The following is a 19580-nucleotide window of genomic DNA, read 5'->3' as shown; positions in this document are numbered from 1 at the left end:
TTGTTTTGTTTTTTCAAACGCCGTGGTATCGGATCGGTACTCGGTATCGGCAAGTACTGCACGGTCAGGTATCGGTATCGGGATCAAAAAATTGTATCGGAACAACACTATCAGCTAGTGTAACATCCCTCAGCTACTATAACATCCCTCAGCTACTGTAACACCACCACCCCAGGACGTAACATCCCTCAGCTACTAGAACATCCCTCAGCTACTATAACACCTCCCCAGGATGTTCAGATAGAAATGCGTGATGTAGAACAGGTACGACTGCCCTGTCAGGAAGACGAATGAGGCGTGCCGGCTCTGTTAGCTAGCTATCTGCCTAGCACCGCTGTGAATGTTTAACCAAACTGTAGCTGTTAACTTTACAACACATACTGCATAGGTGCCCTTGTAGAGCAATAGATGAGGAGGGGGGGGGAGAGAGGAGAAGAGAGGGAGAGAAACAAAGGAGAAGGGAAAGTAGGCAATGGGAGAAAGAAACAGTGAATAAGAGAGGGGCTCAGCGATAAGAAGAGGAGGATAGTGACACACACACACACACACACACACAGTTGTTCTGTGTGGAAGGGGAGGGATCTGATGGATGCAAATGTGTGGATGAGCCTGATAAGAGCCACAGGCAGACCACACAAACACACAGACACACACACAGACACACACACAAACACACACACACAGGGGGGGCTGGATTCGATTTCAATAGAAAGGTGGTGAGTAAAAGCCCTGTGTTACGCAAGCCTTTGTCTTATTGTTATTTGGGCAGAGCCATTTTGTTTGTGGCAGTAATTCTATATCTGGCCAAAAGGGATCAGGCCAAAGCAGGGAGGCGCGTGTGGGGAGACACACACACGCACAAGCACACGCACAAGCACACGCACAAGCACACGCACGCGCACGTGCACACGCACACAGCTAGGAGGGTCCTTGACCTGCAACACTGGGTCACAGAAACCACTTGCCTCTTGTTAGTGGGTTAGGGTAGAACAAGCTTGTTTCTGTCTATAGATAAGATTGCGGCTAAACACAGACGCAGTACCTGCAATCTCACACACCATATCAGGAAGAGCAGTGCTTGAATGCAGTTGCAGTAATAACAGTTTATTTTATTTTTTTATCAATAACAGTTTTTATTCATTGTCTTATTGTTAAATGTTTATCTATTTATTTTCCATATCTATTCTTGTCATTTTTTATTTTCTTACTATCCTCCTTTTTCTGTATTTTTTAATGCTACCGTATATATAAAGCACTTTGAATCGCCCCTGTTGTATGAAATGTGCTATACAAATAAACTTGCCTTGCCTTGCCTATAGTGGTGTGTGTGTGTGTGTGTGTGTGTGTGTGTGTGTGTGTGTGTGTGTGTGTGTCTCTCTCTCTCTCTCTCCAGGTCACTCTGTACTATGAGTCATGTCAGGTGTATTATGTCAGTCCAAACACTTCTGGCATCAGCATGACCCCAGTATATTTATGAAGGCAGCTGTGAAGCAGCGATGCTGCTGCTGCCTTTGGTCTCAGAGAGCCCTCCAAGCATACAGAGTGTGTGTGTACGAGTGTGTGTGTGTGTGTGTGTGTGTGTGTGTGCCACCAGACCGATGACTCACCCCCCTATAGGTGCTCCAGGCCTGGGCTGAAGAGGCTTTCTCTCCTTCTCTATCTTATTACTTCAACATTGGTTTCCACCCTAACCTCGCCGATGCTGGGCTCGTTAGCAAGCCATTTGTTTCAATGTCACCCGATGTGGTCGCCCCTTATTAGATACAGAAATGAACGCGTCCTTACCAGGGGAAGCTGGTGGAGGTGGGGAATGTCTACCTCTACCAGCCTCCGCTAAGTCCTGCTCTGCATGTATGCATTAGGTATCCGGGAAGCATTCCGGAGGGGGTCATGCCTGCCCTGAGTTAGGTAGTCAAAACCGGTTGCTTCTTTTAAGACTAACCTCAACCTATTGTTGGGGCCTGGGGCAGGACGACCTGCAGCACACTGCCTGTCTGTGTGTGTGTGTGTGTGTGTGTGTGTGTGTGTGTGTGTGTGTATCATACTGCATCATCAAATCGGTCAACTTCCTTCACTCACTGTCCACAAAGGAGCGGATGATGACAAGTTAATGGAGGAGGTCCATCCGCTGTCCACAAAGGAGTGGATGATGACAAGTTAATGGAGGAGGTCCATCCGCTGTCCACAAAGGAGTGGATGATGACAAGTTAATGACAAGACAATGATAGGAGGATGATGAGGCTGCACTTTTCAAGAAAGCACAACTGAACGCACAATTCACTGAGAAAGTCATCCATCCAAGTGTTCCTCCCTTATAATCGAAACCTGAAAGTATCTACCTTTTCCCCTTTAAACGGATGAAAACCATCCTTTCCTAAGTAGTGTAAATGCTTAGCGGGTTTTGAGATAAGTAGATTCAGTAGTGGTGGTAATATGAGCTTATATGTTCCTCTTGTAGGCTACTGTAGTATCAGAGATACAATCAGCACCGTCGTCTCACTACAAATACAGTCCTGTCCTGCCCCACCGTAACCTGACACCTCTAATGACATCACTGCTTCTAGTGTGCCTGTTGACTACTGCAATACCCTGCAGGCACCAAACCCACTATGAATGAATGAATGAATGGTCTTTATTGTCATTGCTATAGTACAGGTACCAAACAACGAAATTTGGGAGGGGTGGCTCCCCTGGTGCTAGGAAAGAAAAAAAAAAAAAAAAGAAAAAAGAAGGGAAGGAGCTGGTTTACATAAATAAAGGCTATGTACACTATCCACTATACTATACTGTACAGATAAAACGACTAGGGTTGTCATATTGCACATAGTGTTATTGCACATTCATTTAAAGTGTCGCAGTTTGCAGGCTTAAAATGTACACATTTGTGCCTCAGCACTACACCTGATTTTTTTCAATCCAGCAGCTGCCATCAATCCGTCCAGACTGTCCAGGGCCCAGAACCTAGGTCTTGGATGGCCCTGGGGTAGAAGCTGAGCTTCAGTCTGTTTGTCCTTGCGGCCATGGTCCTGTACCGCCTTTTCGAGGGCAGCCGGGCAAAGTGTTCGTACCCAGGGTGGGTTGGGTCTCTGGAGATCTTGGAGGCCTTCCTGAGGCAGCGTGTGTTGTACAGCTCTTCCAGAGAGGGGAGGGGGGCGCCGGTGATCTTCTGGGCTGTTCTCACGACTCTCTGTAGCGCATTTCTCTCTGCGGTTGTGCAGCTGGAGAACCAGTTGCAGATGCAGTAGGTGAGGATGCTCTCCACTGCGCCGCGGTAGAAGGCCACCAGTATCTCCTGCTTGTTGTGTTCCTTCCTGAGGACTCTCAATACCCTGCAGGCACCAAACCCACTAGACCTCAATTCACACTACAGAGCTGAGCTGAGTGGCTAGGGGACTAGGCTCCACCATTATGTCCAGATACTGCTAACTATATCCTGTCTTATTATTTTTGTCACTTATTTATGTCACTAGTCACTTTTGTCACTTACTGTATGTCCTGTACTGTCACTTTTTAAAAAATTATTATCTTGAATTATGCCTATTGCCTTATGTCTTGTGCTGCAATGTCAGGAACCGAAGCATAAGAATATTTTCCCTCTTACACCCGAAATGTGACGTAATAATAAACTTGAAACTTGAAACCATAGTTGTTGAAACAGTGCTGGAAGGTACAATGTCTGCCCCTTCCCACAACCTCCTTGTGTGTGTGTGTGTGTGTGTGTGTGTGTGTGTGTGTGTGTGTGTGTGTGTGTGTGTGTAAATGTTTGAGCCAGCACAGGGTGTGAATCCGCTATCCCTCTCCTGACGGACAGCTGCGCCGTTCGACTTAAAAGCCTTATGGATCTTATGGAATCTTCATTGACTGATCATACCTTCTGTTGCTCATTCCTGAACCTTAGAACAAACTACAACACCTCTCTTCTATACAGGCAAGCTGTCAGGGTAGATGAGTGTGAACTTAGCAGCTGTCAGGTTATATGAGTGTGAACAGCAGGATGATTTAAGATTTCCAGAAATTCATACTGTCTGAACCCATGAACCTGAAGAGAGGTCTCTATCTCTAGGGATGGGAATTGATAAGATGTTATCGATACTGAAGCCATTATCAATTCTGCTTATCAGTCCGATTCTTTATCGATTCCTGATCTTTTCCTTCTGTGTGGAAAAAAAGTAGGCCTACACAGGTTTTCAGCGTCAACAGCAGCTGTTTTATTATCTCGAGTCTCTGAACACACTGTAGAAAGTCTGCCTAATAATATTTGAACATGTTAAAATTAATTACAATGCTCCTTTTGTTAAAAGGATATAATTTGGAAAACAAATCTAAAACTCCACTGTGTGGAGGATATTTTCTTTGCAACCGCGTGATGTTATAATGTCAATATGGCCCAAAGTCTCTGAGGAATGTTTCCAGCACCTTGCTCTTTCTCTTCCACAAAGAATTAAGGCAGTTCTGAAGGCAAAAGGGGGTCCAACCCGACACTAGCCAGTGACCTATTGAAGCGGCCGGTGAGGGTATATGATTTATTAACGTCTAGCTATGCAACAACTATGACCTTTGACTTCCCACATGAATACGTTCCCGACCTCGGGGGGTACAGAGAGATAAGCAGTGCCATTCCAGTCATGTTTCTCTAGAGGAGCTGGAATTTGCCCCTGGCCTTTAAGCACAAGGGTGTCCCGATAGTCTATCGTATGTATTCCTCACATCCTCGCTCTCCTCGCTTCCCTCTCCAAACGTATTGGAGGAGAAGATTTAACAGGGAGGACGTGAGGAGTAGACTATAGGCACGCACCCCACTGGTGTAAACTTCCCCTGAGAAACTATTAGGGACACCCCACTGGTGTAAACTACGTCAGGTAAAACTATAGGGACACCCCACTGGTGTACAGTACGTCAGGTAAAACTATAGGGACACCCCACTGGTGTACAGTACGTCAGGTAAAACTATAGGGACACCCCACTGGTGTACAGTACGTCAGGTAAAGCCTATAGCACCCCACTGGTGTACAGTACGTCAGGTAAAACCTAAAGCACCCCACTGGTGTACAGTACGTCAGGTAAAACCTATAGCACCCCACTGGTGTACAGTACGTCAGGTAAAACCTATAGCACCCCACTGGTGTACAGTACGTCAGGTAAAACTATAGCACCCCACTGGTGTACAGTACGTCAGGTAAAACCTATAGCACCCCACTGGTGTACAGTACGTCAGGTAAAACCTATAGCACCCCACTGGTGTACAGTACGTCAGGTAAAACCTATAGCACCCCACTGGTGTACAGTACGTCAGGTAAAACCTATAGCACCCCACTGGTGTACAGTACGTCAGGTAAAACCTATAGCACCCCACTGGTGTACAGTACGTCAGGTAAAACCTAAAGCACCCCACTGGTGTACAGTACGTCAGGTAAAACTATAGGGACACCCCACTGGTGTACAGTACGTCAGGTAAAACCTATAGGGACACCCCACTGGTGTACAGTACGTCAGGTAAAACTATAGGGACACCCCACTGGTGTACAGTACGTCAGGTAAAACTATAGGGACACCCCACTGGTGTACAGTACCATTGCCATTTCTCTCTCTCTCTCTCTCTCTCTCTCTCTCTCTCCTTCCATTTTCATTGCCTTATGGCCTAGTGTCAAAAGCCACTAGGGACCATGTCCACATATCAGGTTGCACAACAGCATCTGCCCTGAAAATATCTATCTATAACCATCACTCCTACCAGAGGCTCGTAAACACAAGGGCTGTCAAATCGCTGAGAGACTGTGTTATCCAGCCTCAGTAGTCTTCAAGCTAAACTGCATAAGTGGGTCAAAGTGTGGAAAATGCTTTTGTTTCTACTGAATGTAACATAAAAATAAAAAAAAGCCAGTTCCTGTTTTTGGGGCTGAGAGGCATACAATAATACTGCTACTTGCTGGAGAGCACTCAGGCAAATGAACAAGCAAAAACATGTTTAGGACTGACTGTGAGTATGTGTATGAGTGTGTGTGTGTGTGTGTGTGTGTGTGTGTGTGTGTGTGTGTGTGTGTGTGTGTGTGTGTGTGTGTGTGTGTGTGTGTGTGTGTGTGTGTGTGAATCTGTTTACAAGAAACAACCACACCCTGACAGATTATATGTCAAAGTTAACTCTCAAACAATCACCTTTCACCAGTGCTCTGAGGCTTTACTAAAAATCACACACACACACATTTTTTTGTTGTGTAAACCAATAACAGCCCAGACTAGACCAGAAGCTCTAGAAGATTCTCTTCCCTCATAAATAAATCCAATCCCCAAACCTTTCCAGCGCCTTTTAGCAATGACTTTATAACAATAACAACAATGTTTCCCAATACAAGTTCAACTACTACAGTAAAGTCTGGAAATAACATAGGCTTATTCTAGCATGCTGATTGTGGATGAGGTTACTGGGTACAGAGTTGAATAGAGGAGGCTGATGCAGTTAGACAACAGAGGGCAGGCTCATTGTGATGCATAGAATGGAATGAAGAAATTAATTCCATTCCTCATTCAGACACATGTTTGACACCATTCCAGTCCATGCATTACAATAGCCCGATTTCTACCTCCACCAGACTCCTCTGGTCTACATGGAGGCATAGCTCACACAATACCCCTAATGATTTATTGAACGGCAATGGCAATGAGTTGAGGTTCTGTATTGACAACACAGTCAATGTTATCTGAGAGAGTTTTCAAAACATACATACACTACACTCACTGAACACTTTATTAGGAACACTATACTAATACTGGGTAGGTAGGGCCTCCCTTTGCTCTCAAAACAGCCTCAATTATTTTTCATGCCATTGATTGATTCCACAAGATGAGATGAGAATCTCAAGATTTGAGATTTGAGATTCTGGTCCAGGATGACATGATTGCATCACACAATTCCTGTTCCATGTTTCAGGTGCACTTTTAAGCTGTGAATCTCCCATTCTACCACTTCCCAAACGTGTTCTATTGGATTCAGATCTGGTGACTGGGAAAGCCACTGAAGAACTCAGAACTCACTGTCATGTTCATGAAACCAGTTTCAGACAACCTTTGCTTTGTGACATGGTGCATTCTTATTATGATGCTGGAAGATGGAGACATTGTGGCCATGAAAGGATGCACATGGTCAGCAACAATACTCAAATAGGCTGTGGCATTCAAGCGATGACTGATTGGTATTAATGGGCCCAAAGTGTGCCAAGAAAACATTCACCACAAGATTACACCACCTCCACCAGCTTGGACTGTTGACAGGTATATGTGTTCCTAATAAAGTGTTCTGGGAGTGTATATCTATCTATCCATCCATCCCACTCCCTCAGTGTAGAATCACTATAGAGGAAGTGCCCTTATGTGTACAATGTGTTTAAACATTGTAAAACCGAGGGATATCAAAGGTAGATCGCTCTTATACACAGGGACAAGCTGCAGGAACTACTGGCCAAACGTTAGACCCATTCTTTCTGTACGAAGGCCTTAAGCCACCTTGTTTGTCGCTGTATACCGCCCACCCACCCGAGCCCTCCCTCTGGAAATGAATGCACTTCCAGTCCAACTTCAGCAGTTTGGCAATCACACACGGATGTAAGGTAAAACAAAAACAAAAAAAACAATTAGTTCATTTTCCTAAACCAACGGAAATCGTTCAACTTTTACACAATAAGCTGTTGTTGTTGGCGTCAATTTAAGCGCGTCTAGTTTTAAAAGCGAAATTATTGTCAGCCTTGAACGCTGTAATATGTCGCGCTTCTGTTCTGTCCCTCCATACTGGACTCACACAAAAATCGCCCATACTACCATTGCCTACAACCCATAAATCATTATCTATGAACTATTATCTGGAATATGGCATAACAAAAACATCTCATACCTCTATGCTATCAATTCAAGATAGACCGCTTGGATCCGTTTGCAGGAAAAGTGCTATACAAATAAAGATTCTTCTTCTTATTATTATTATTATTATTATTATTATTATTATTACAGTTGAATCAATGTTGTTTATGAATGGAGTTTTTGAAGCTTTGAAGTACAGCGCATCACTCACCTTTTCCGAACTTCGCAGGAGAAAGCAGGAGAGTTGTTCCTCTGTGTCAACAGTGACAGTAACTCCTACAAGATGCTGACGATGTTCTTGTTTTGATTGGAAGCCTTTTCTTTACACCTCCAAATATTTGTTGGGAGGGAAAAAATGCACAAACACGACAACGGTGAATGTTGCTTTAACTGCGCGTTCTCTCTCTCTCTCTCTCTCTCTCTCTCTCTCTCTCTCTCTCTCTCTCTCTCTCTCTCTCTCTCTCTCTCTCTCTCTCTCTCTCTCTCTCTCTCTCTCTCTCTCTCTCTCTCTCTCAGTCTGAGCGTGTCCCGATAGGCGTGACCTAGTCTCTTTGATCTAGCGGTGACGTCATGGAGTAGGCTAGTACATTCATTACCGTAACTCATCAAAGAGAGCCCCGTTAACATGCACACAGAGCACAGTAACACACAGTCCTCAGACAATCTAAACATTTGTTTTACTAGCTAGCTGATTAGAAGTTAGATCAAATAGCCTACCCCCATTGAAAATATCAGGACTCTATTTCTCTAGACGATTTACTGCAACGTAGTAGGTCTAAAACTACTTTTCCTATGTGGACTACGGTGGTGTACGAAATGTGTTTGCATGAAATCCAAATAACAAATCAATGGTTATTTTCATCAGGCAGTGTGATGCTTCAACTCGCCCCCCCCGGCGCACACACACACACACACACACACACACACACACACACACACACACACACACACACACACACACACACACACACACACACACACACACACACACACACACACACACACACACACACACACACACACACACACACACACACACACACACACACACACACACACACACACACACACACACACACACACACACACACACACACACACACACACACACACACACACACACACACACACACACACACACACACACACACACACACACACACACACACACACACACACACACACACACACACACACACACACACACACACACACACACACACACACACACACACACACACACACACACACACACACACACACACACACACACACACACACACACACACACACCTTTGCAAAATCATTTATTTTTTCTTCCCATACCGACAAACAACGTCCCATACCGACAAACAACGACAACATTATGACTTTGCAAAATCATTTATTTTTTCTTCTGAGCTGTTGGTTCAAACATCTTGAACATGTATGATTGGTGGAACACACACACATAGTTGCACGACCAACCAGAAACGGTATGAACTTCGATGTATGCTGATAAAATAACAGGTGATTTTTGTTGGATACACTTTGAAATTAACAGAAGCAATAAATAGCCTGCGTACTTAATACTGTACATGTGAAACCAAACAAACAGAAATGAAGGGGATATAGAACAGCTTCTGGGGGGTATTCCATCAACGTTCCTAAAGGAAAGTCCAGGCTTATTTTGATAAGACATTTTGACAAGTCGCGAGACTTATCAAAATAAGGCTGAATTTAAAAATAAATAAATCTCGCGGGATATATCAAAATAAACTTGGATTGTCCTTTCGCTACGTTGATGGAATACCCCCCTGAAGTGGTAAAAGTGGTCTGGTAGGAGGCACTCACTCCCTTAGCATGACCAGCAGAGAGCGCTATAACACCATTTTCATTAGGGGATAAGGTCTGCATACACGAATATCATCGCTACTTTATAGAGCGATCGATTTCTGTAAGCAAGTAATACTTAACAATTCTATTATTATTATTATTATTATTATTATCATCATCATCGAATCATCAATTGATATAGTAAATTACATCCCTATTGCTGTATGATTCTTTATTTCAATTGGGATACAAATTCACTTTGTCCCTCTTCCGGCAATTGAAATATAATCCATAAAAGTATTTTGTGATAGACAAGATCAATTCAAGGGTTAGTAAGGTATTCCCTTAATAATGAAAACGTCATGCAGTGCTGTGGGAATGATCCCTTCAAAACAAATGAAAGTTCTATCACCTATTAATCCTTTAACATAAAAGACAACAGACAAACCAAAAGATTAAAAACAAAACAAAAAAACAACAACATAAAAATCAGCTCAAGTTGCAATCACAAACATTAGTTTAAAAACCATCCATTCTTCAGCCATTGGAAAAAAAAGGACATTATATATTTTGTATTTACACAAACTACCTCTGGGTGAATACCGTGGCAATGTCTCAAATGACACACTATCCCCTCTGCACTACCTTTGGCCTATGTTGTTCAGGGGGGTATTCCACCAACGTTACTTTAAGGAAAATCCAGGCTTATTTTTGATAACTTGCGAGATTTATCAAAATAAGCCTGTTTTTTTCCTTTAGCGACATTGATGGAATACCCCTCTGATCACCAGTGCTGTACACTACAGTAACTGACTGTCACATGATCACACATTGTGGTCAAAGAGAGATTTGTACCGAACATTTGGGTTACTAGTATGGATTCAGTCATATAGGGGAGCAGAGGTTGATGAATAGTATTGGATACCATTCCTCATTCCATTCCATGGATTCCATTGAGCCTATCCTCCCGATTCCTACCTCCAGCAGCCTCCTCTGGAATAGTGTCATTTGAGTTTTGCAGATCTTTTTTTTCTGCAATCACAGGTCAGCCTGAGTAGTTCTACCCATCAACATCGATACTACTTTCATTATTCCTAGAATACACCGTCCGTTTGTAAAAACCTTCCCCTCTCAGACCCCCTGCACTTAAGACAAATGAATTACAATGTCAAAATAGTGTGTGTCATCCAGGGTTGGGTGTCTATTTCGACATGTTGATTCACTCAATGCAAGGAGTGAATTTAAAATATCAGTCCATGAATAATAATAATAATAATAATAATAATAATAATAATAATAACAACAAAAAGAAAAATCATCATAAAAAAACTATGGGTTGATTTCAATTCAGGGAGGAACTGAAGTGAGTGCGAAGTTGACTCAGCAAGGCTCTGGATTTTATAAAACAATCACACAGAGTGGGGCTGGGTGGGGGAAGTGTGTGACCACAACTCTCTAAGCACAGGTCCAGGGTCAGCTCAGCCCCCTAAGATCCCAACCACAAGCTTGAGGGCTTTCTTTGCAAAGCTGACTTTAGATCAGTGCTTAGGGGCACCTTCAACAAACATAAACAAACAAACACACACACACACACACACACACACACACACACACACACACACACGCACACACACACACACACGCACACACGCACACAATCTCTAGGTGGGGGGAGTTCTACCATCGTAGACTTAGCTTAATTACACTCTAATATAAACAGACAGGCAGACACGGTAAAAAATCTAATTTCGGCTATATTATTAAAAATCTGGACAAACCAAAAGACTGGTTCTCTATGGCAGCAGCAAACTTACAGGTGTAGAGAGGAGCGGATTGCAGGATTCGGGCTCAATGCCTGATTTCAACTCAGTCGACTGAAATTGAATTCATGAACAAAGGAAATAAACCCATTGTTTCTCAGATGTGGGCTGTTCAATTCATGAACTGAATTTCCCATTCAACTCCTGAATTGACTTGAGTTGAAATGCAACTGACTCCCAGCTCTGGCGCACTGCTGGATCCACACAGGAGTAGAGGGGCGATCAACTACTGACAGCATATATGTATATATATATATATATAAATGTGGATTTATATATTAGATTATATATATAATGTACAAGTATAATACATAGTCTGTGACAGCTGTGTACAAAGAGGGGGGAGAGGGAGCAGGGGTTTGAGCCCTCAGTCTTTGCTGGAGTGTGAGTGTGTGTGTGTGTGTGTGTGTGTGTGTGTCCAGGGGAAGGCTCCAGTGAGAAATGAAATACTGCACTCCTGAAACAGAGGGAGCGAGAGAATCGAGTTAGATACAGGGTTCCTACAAGTTTCAACAAGTCAAATTTAAGACCTTTTTCGATTTCTTTTTTTGGACCTCTTTGAATAGAATTTTAGAACTATTCACAACAACATGATAGCTTTTTGGCATCCTGCCGTAGCTTCGTTCGCCAATACTTTCTCCCGGGGGCAGCGAATTGGCATTTTTTTGGTTCCAGCTTGATTAATTTCCACGTAAATGTGGTAGATGTGGTGGTAGATGCGGACTGATTTCCTTGCAGGACAAGCTAATCTAATTTTTTAGACCTAGCACCTAATTTTTTAGACCTAATCACTGAAACTTGCGACCTTTTTAGGCCTTATGAATCGGATTGCTGGATTTTACACTTTAAGGCTTTTTAAGACCAGCGCAGGAACCCTGTAGATAGGCAAGATATGGACACACACACACACACACACACACACACACACACACACACACACACACACAAAACTGGCGGCTCAAAACCCTGCCTCCCTCTCCCCTCTCTCTGTACTCATCAGAGACACACACACACAGACACACACACACACACACCAGTGTGTCACATGGTCCTGCTGTACTGTATGCCGGTCTTGGAGGCGATGCCGGACCAGGGCAGCAGGCTGCGGAGGAGGGACTGGGCCTGGCGGTACAGCCTCTGGGGGATGGAGCAGGGGCTGAGGCTGGCCAGGGCAGAACCAATGTGCTGGATGTAGTCAGTGGGAAGCAGTTAAGGAGCACAGGGCTTCCACTGGCCTTCAAGATCTCTCTCTCTCTCTCTCTCTCTCTCTCTCTCTCTCTCTCTCTCTCTCTCTCTCTCTCTCTCTCTCTCTCTCTCTCTCTCTCTCTCTCTCTCTCTCTCTCTCTCTCTCTCTCTCTCTCTCTCTCTCTCTCTCTCTCTCTCTCTCTCTCACACACACACAGACTCTGACTGACATACAGACACTGACTGATAGACACTGATACACACACACACACACACACACACACACACACACACAGACACACAGACACACAGACACACACGCACACACACTAACTGACACAGACTCTGACTGACATACAGACACTGACTGATAGACACACACACACACACACACACACACACACACACACACACACACACACACACAAACTGACACAGACTCTGACTGACACAGACTCTGACTGATAGACACAGACACACACACACACACACACACACACACACATACACACACACACACACACACACACAGACAGACACACACACACACACGCACACACACACACACACACCCACACCGACAGCCACAGCCACCTCTCCTAAAGGATATAATATGGTCCAGGGCGGATGCCCTCCGTTGATGTAGAGCACGTAGGTGAAGCCGTCTTTGAGCACGCCTCGTATGGAGTAGTAGTAGGGCAGGTAGTGGTGCTGCCGGAAGTCCCTGTTCTCGTAGAAGTGGATGGCCGTGTTGTTGGTGGTCAGCACGTGCAGGTAGATGGCCTTGCAGTGGTCCTGGGCCGTGGTGGAGATGTGCTCCTTCAGACTGTCCAGCAGCAGGGAGCCTGGAGGGGGGAGGGGGGGGGGGAGAGAGAGAGATAGAGAGAGAGAGAGAGAAAGTGAGTGTGGGTGTATGTGTGTGAACAGAACAGCGCCGCTCAAGTTTCACAGAACGGTTTGTTGCGTATAGTAAAGCTGACACACACACACCACACCACACACACACACACACACACACACAAAGACCATAAATGCCAAGAGAGTAATAGAAGAGATACAAGAAATAAATAGAAAAAGGACCAAAAAAGAAGACAGAGAGAGAGGGAGAGGGGTGAGTGAGTGTGTGTGTGTGTAGAGAGAGATAGAGGTGAGTGTCTGTGTGTGTGTGTGTGTGTGTGTATGTGGTAGTACAGAACCATACACAGGGAAGAATGGGGAAGTGGAAGCATCCGTCAAATCACGTGCGCGACTGCGTTGTTAGCGTGTGTTGTTAGCGCATGTTGTTAGCGTGTGTTTCTCGCCTACCTATTCCGTGTTTCCTGAAGTCCTTGACGACGCCCAGACTGAGGATGTAGGCCACCTGCGTGTCCACGGGAAAACTCGAGGCCAGGATGTCTCCATCCTAACACGGGGAGGGAGGTCACAAACACGTGTCAACAACACCACCACACATCAGATATGTGGTTAGAAAAACACTCCTACCGCAGCAGGGACTACAGATGTTATTAACACTTATAGACACACCGGATACATGCAGTATGCAGTTATAAACACACCCGCTATGTAGTTATAAACACTCCTACAGTACACACCCGCTATGCAGTTCTAAACACTTGTACACACCAGGAAATGTAGTTATAAACACTCGTACACACCAGGAAATGTAGTTATAAACACTCTTACAAACCAGGAAATGTAGTTATAAACACTCCTCAGTGTTTCCCCTAGGTTTGCTGCCTTGGGGGGGTGGCATGGACCGTGGCATGGACCCCCCCCCCCAGGGGGTAAGACCCTGCCTCATACCAGCGTCATGTCCAGGGGTGTACTAACTTGTACATTAAGCCGCCTCACGCTACGGAAACAGGAGATAGGCTCCTGCCCTATGGGCCATTAGGCTGCAGAACCATCGGTTCTCAAGGCTACTTACTTATGTGGTCTTGACTACCTGTCCACTTTCTCACCTGGTTCTTGCTCTCTCTCTCTCTCTCTCTCTCTGGTGTGCCGAGCCGACACCATCCTGCTCTCTCTCCTTCTCTCCCTCCCTATCCTCCTCTCTCCCTTTTGCTGTCAACCAAAAGGTAAACAAAACAGCCAGAGTATTTATAATCTAATAAGAGGCATAAATTGATCCATATCAATTTATAACATAATTATAATTGAATATTGGATTGCTGTGGGCAATCCAGTCAGATAATGTCATTTTGACTTTACTCTCTCACCTGAAAATTGTTTGTATGTCCAACTATAAAAAACGGACATTTCCAATGCTTCAATCAACTGTCCATGTACTGTAAATATGCCATTATGGTATTACCATGAAGCCCAACTCTAGCAGAATAAGAAAGATAGTATATCTACTTTAAGTAAAATAATAAAGTGCCTCCAGTTAGCTCTTTAGCTGGCAAGTGTGCAAGGAGACTAGCTCATCTCATCACCTCTGAGCTAGCTAGCTTGCTAGTTCTTTGACACTATTTACACTATGGAACTATAGTCAGACACTTTCTAGTCACGATAATAACGACCAATTTTAACCAACTTTCTCTGTCAGAACACTCAGCAATTATATTTGCTAACGTTTCAACTTGCTTACTTTCAATCTGCAGACATCACAGCCGGCAAAAACTCTCACGTCTCTTGTATTATTCTCCAGCGCTGGCACAGCGCGAAGTGTGGAGATAGGTCTGGCTATGCGAGACTACGGCGGACTAACGTTACCAACGAGCCTATGGGCTTGCCACTCGCCAGATTCGGGTTGGGTGCGTTTAAAAAACGCGGATATTTTAGCCTGCTTGTCAGATGTTTGGTGTCTCCGTCAGTAATAATTCCTCTTTCTTGGGGGGGCGGGGGGTTCCGTTGGGAGGGCGGCCCGCCCCCCCAAGGCAATGGTAGGGGAAACACTGCTCCTACACACCAGGAAATGTAGTTATAAACACTCTTACAAACCAGGAAATGTAGTTATAAACACTCTTACACACCAGCTATGTAGTTATAAACACTCTTACACACCAGCTATGTAGTTATAAACACTCTTACACACCAGCTATGTAGTTATAAACACTCTTACACACCAGCTATGTAGTTATAAACACTCCTACACACCAGCTATGTAGTTATAAACACTCCTACACACCAGCTATGTAGTTATAAACACTCTTACACACCAGCTATGTAGTTATAAACACTCTTACACACCAGCTATGTAGTTATAAACACTCTTACACACCAGCTATGTAGTTATAAACACTCTTACACACCAGCTATGTAGTTATAAACACTCTTACACACCAGCTATGTAGTTATAAACACTCCTACACACCAGCTATGTAGTTATAAACACTCTTACACACCAGCTATGTAGTTATAAACACTCCTACACACCAGCTATGTAGTTATAAACACTCTTACACACCAGCTATGTAGTTATAAACACTCTTACACACCAGCTATGTAGTTATAAACACTCTTACACACCAGCTATGTAGTTATAAACACTCTTACACACCAGCTATGTAGTTATAAACACTTCTACACATCTATGTAGTTATAAACACTTCTACACATCTATGTAGTTATAAACACTTCTACACATCTATGTAGTTATAAACACTCCCACGCACCAGGATTTATTAGAGTTATTGAGCTACTCCTACACACCACACAGACACACACACAGACACACCCATAAAACAAGCAGTAAAACTCACACTGGGGTGCTTAGTCAGATCCTGAGGGAGTATAAATGTGAGATTAGAGATAGACAGACGACGCACTCTGAGACACATCTCTGAGAACAGCGCCGCTCAAGTTTCACAGAACGGTTTGCATAGTAAAGCTGACACACACAACACACACACAACACACACACACACACCACACACACAACACACACAACACACACACACACCACACACACACCACACACACACACACACACACAAAGACCATAAACGCCACTCAAGCATTCAGCATCAATACACATTAGCCTTTATGTATATGATTACATAACCTGCTGGGATGACCTGATGACAGGGAAAAATATTAACTCTGCGATCGATCATACATTAAAACACCCCTGATGTTAAACTTGTCAATACTCATGCACGCACGCAGGCACACACACGCACACACACACACACACACGCAGACAACACAGAGGCACACAACACGCACACACACGCACACAACACAGAGACACACGCACACAACATAGAGACAGAGACACACACACACACACAAAGACCATTTTAAACATAGGCCTAGTATAGTGGTTCTATTAAACACTTGCCCAGGGACGACAGTTGAAAATGAGCCAATCTCTCTCTCTCTCATCATCCCCCACTCTTCTTCTCCTCCTCTCCCACCTCACTCTAACTCCCTTCCCTTTACTGCCTCCTTTCCTCCACCCCTCCTCTTCTCCCCCACTTCACTCCTTGATTACCACCTCCTCCTCTCCCCTCCTATCCTTTCCCCTCCTCCTTCATGGAAACTAAATCAGTCAAGGACATCTAGTTCCTGCTGTCTAATTAGCAACAGACTAAAAACAGAATCTGGAATGTCAGAGTGTTCCATTTACCACTTTTCCAAATGGCAGCACATAGCAGCAGGGATAAACTGCACTGGAAACACACTGAATGACCTGCTGAGTATGACACAGCACAGCACAGCGTGCGCACACACGCGCACGCGCACACACACACACACACACACACACAGACAGACAGACAGACAGACACACACACACACACACACACAACACAACACACACACACACACACACACACACACACAGACCGAAGACAGACACACACACACAACACACTTGCCCTCCCCCGCACAAACACAAACACACACACACGCACGCGCACGCACACACACACACACACGCAACCTCTTCATGTCTAAAAATGATAACATTTGTAATGTGCTGTCAACAGAATATCATTTGCTGTCGTGCAGCCGTCTAGCCTCCCCCTACCTCTTTGTGTACTTTCGTCCGGCCCTTGATCTCAGCCACGATCATTCCCACGATGCCTCCTTTGAAGGTGGCAGCGAGGGAGAAGAACTTCTTGTTGGAGGTGATGTCGTGATACCATGAGTCTGGGTACCTGGGGGGCACAGGTGAATGGTGATGAGGACAGGTGACAGGTGAGGAGAGACAATAGGAGATAGATACTGAATGAATACAATTCGCAGGTTATTAGGTTATGAGAAGGAGCAGGTCAATCTCCGGCCATGAGGTGAAGTGCTTACTCGATGGGGAACCAATCGCCGCAGAGCAGCTTGACGCTGTCTATGTCATCCTGGCAGAGGAGGCGGAGTTGGACTTCGCTGAGCGCAGTGGGGGGCACCACGTCAGTCATTCACACCTGGGATCAGCCAGTAGGAGGAGAGAAACGGTTATTCACACCTGCGAGCAGCCAATCGGAGGAGAGAAACGGTTATTCACACCTGCGAGCAGCCAATCGGAGGAGAGAAACGGTTATTCACACCTGCGAGCAGCCAATCGGAGGAGAGAAACAGTTATTCACACCTGCGAGCAGCCAATAGGAGGACAGAATATCAATTATTCATGACAGAGATACACCAATATGAATTGCTCATGTGACCCAATGGACACACACTTGTTTATGCTCGTTACATCAAGAGCTCATTTCACCATTATTGTAGGGCTGTGTCGACAGTCCAATTTCAAGAAGCTTATGAACTGCCATGAGAACTGTCCTTGGTGCTGGACGAAAGTTTGACGAAATGACTTGTTATAAGCTAGCTAGCTAAGCTTCTGTAGTTGAATTGACTGTGGTATTGTCGCCTGAAGTTGATGGGCTGCTAAACCAGTGTCACAGCAATGGATACATCCTCTAGCTGACTATGTTTTCTTGTGTTGACATACATCTGTCAAAGTTTTTAAAACAATGACAACAACACAGTAAGGAGTTGTCCGTCCATACCGGTTGTGTCAGGCAGCTACAGCTACTTTTGAAACCCGTGCTTGTATTGAGGATTCAGACAGTCACTGGTGGACTCTGATGATGGTTAAGACAAAACAGCAGCTAGCTAGTTCAGCTAGCTAGTTTGGCTAACGTTATAACAGGCTATCCATTCCCCCCCCTAATCATTCATGTGCTACAAAACACACTGCTAATAAATAGCACTTACTTATGACTAACGTTTACATAGGAAAACTCGTCAGGGTCATGGAAGAACGCTTACATATACAGGCTATCTAGCTTAGCTGTCAGACTCAAGCTAATGTTAGCTAACAAGCTAGCTAGTTTAGGGAATATTTTGTAACCTACCTCGTTTCTCCACTAGAGCAAAGAGGAACGTCGAGGGATGTGTATTCCTTTGGGGTGTTGTCTGAAGGGTTCGCTACTGTGGAAGCACCATGTTAAAACACGAATCTCCTCTCTATTGCCAAGACCACTGACACTCATTGAGCTGAAGACCACTAGTGTCTACCACTGACACGTTAGCTTGCTAGCTTTGCTCATTCTGACAGCCAGCCAGTCGTCTGCCTCCTGTGTGTGGTCACATTCCGGAAACTGAGCACGGAGAGCGGAAATGTAGTTCTGCGTGATATTATTTTGTAGTTCAATGTATTCGCCGTGTTTTGATTGATTGATTGAAAACTTTATTAGAATGTTTGCAGAAGTAGGTACATGAAAGTACATATTACATACAAGGTCAAACTAAGAGGATAAAAACCCAAGAAAGCCACTGGCTTATTTCAATTGGGGTCCTTGATTTTCAATTCATCGTTACATGTAAGACAGACATAAGAAAAGAACTAGTACTATCTACATGATAATACAGACAAATAACTATTACTATCTACAAGATAAACGTACATCCATCATGGGAAGAACAATACAACAAAACATAAGGTATGTACAGCGGGTGGGACAGGTGGGG

At 44.4% G+C, this 19580-nt stretch overlaps 2 protein-coding genes across 2 annotated transcripts in view; both read right to left on the bottom strand.

Moving 5' to 3' along the window:
• Positions 1-8279, bottom strand: part of carhsp1 (calcium regulated heat stable protein 1) — a 21293-nt gene extending 13014 nt beyond the window's left edge. Inside the window, exon 1 of the mRNA XM_080524135.1 lies at positions 8060-8279. The gene's annotated coding sequence lies outside the window, so the exon portion shown is untranslated. The remainder of the gene's footprint in view (positions 1-8059) is intronic.
• Positions 8280-11333: 3054 nt separating this feature from the next.
• Positions 11334-18028, bottom strand: naa60 (N-alpha-acetyltransferase 60, NatF catalytic subunit; the record flags this gene model as incomplete). The annotated part of the gene is made up of 6 exons (XM_080524007.1): positions 11334-11940; positions 12518-12668; positions 13263-13513; positions 13974-14070; positions 17644-17773; positions 17919-18028. 5 exons carry the CDS (start codon positions 18026-18028, stop codon positions 12525-12527), a joined length of 732 nt encoding a protein of 243 aa, XP_080380133.1. The 3' UTR covers positions 11334-11940; positions 12518-12524.
• Positions 18029-19580: the final 1552 nt, after the last annotated feature.

The sequence above is a fragment of the Nansenia antarctica genome (assembly GCF_963989245.1).
Source record: "Nansenia antarctica genome assembly, chromosome: 2".
NCBI lineage: Eukaryota > Metazoa > Chordata > Actinopteri > Argentiniformes > Microstomatidae > Nansenia > Nansenia antarctica.
Note: the sequence above shows the minus strand (reverse complement) of the source record. Positions and strands in the feature narration are given on the sequence as shown.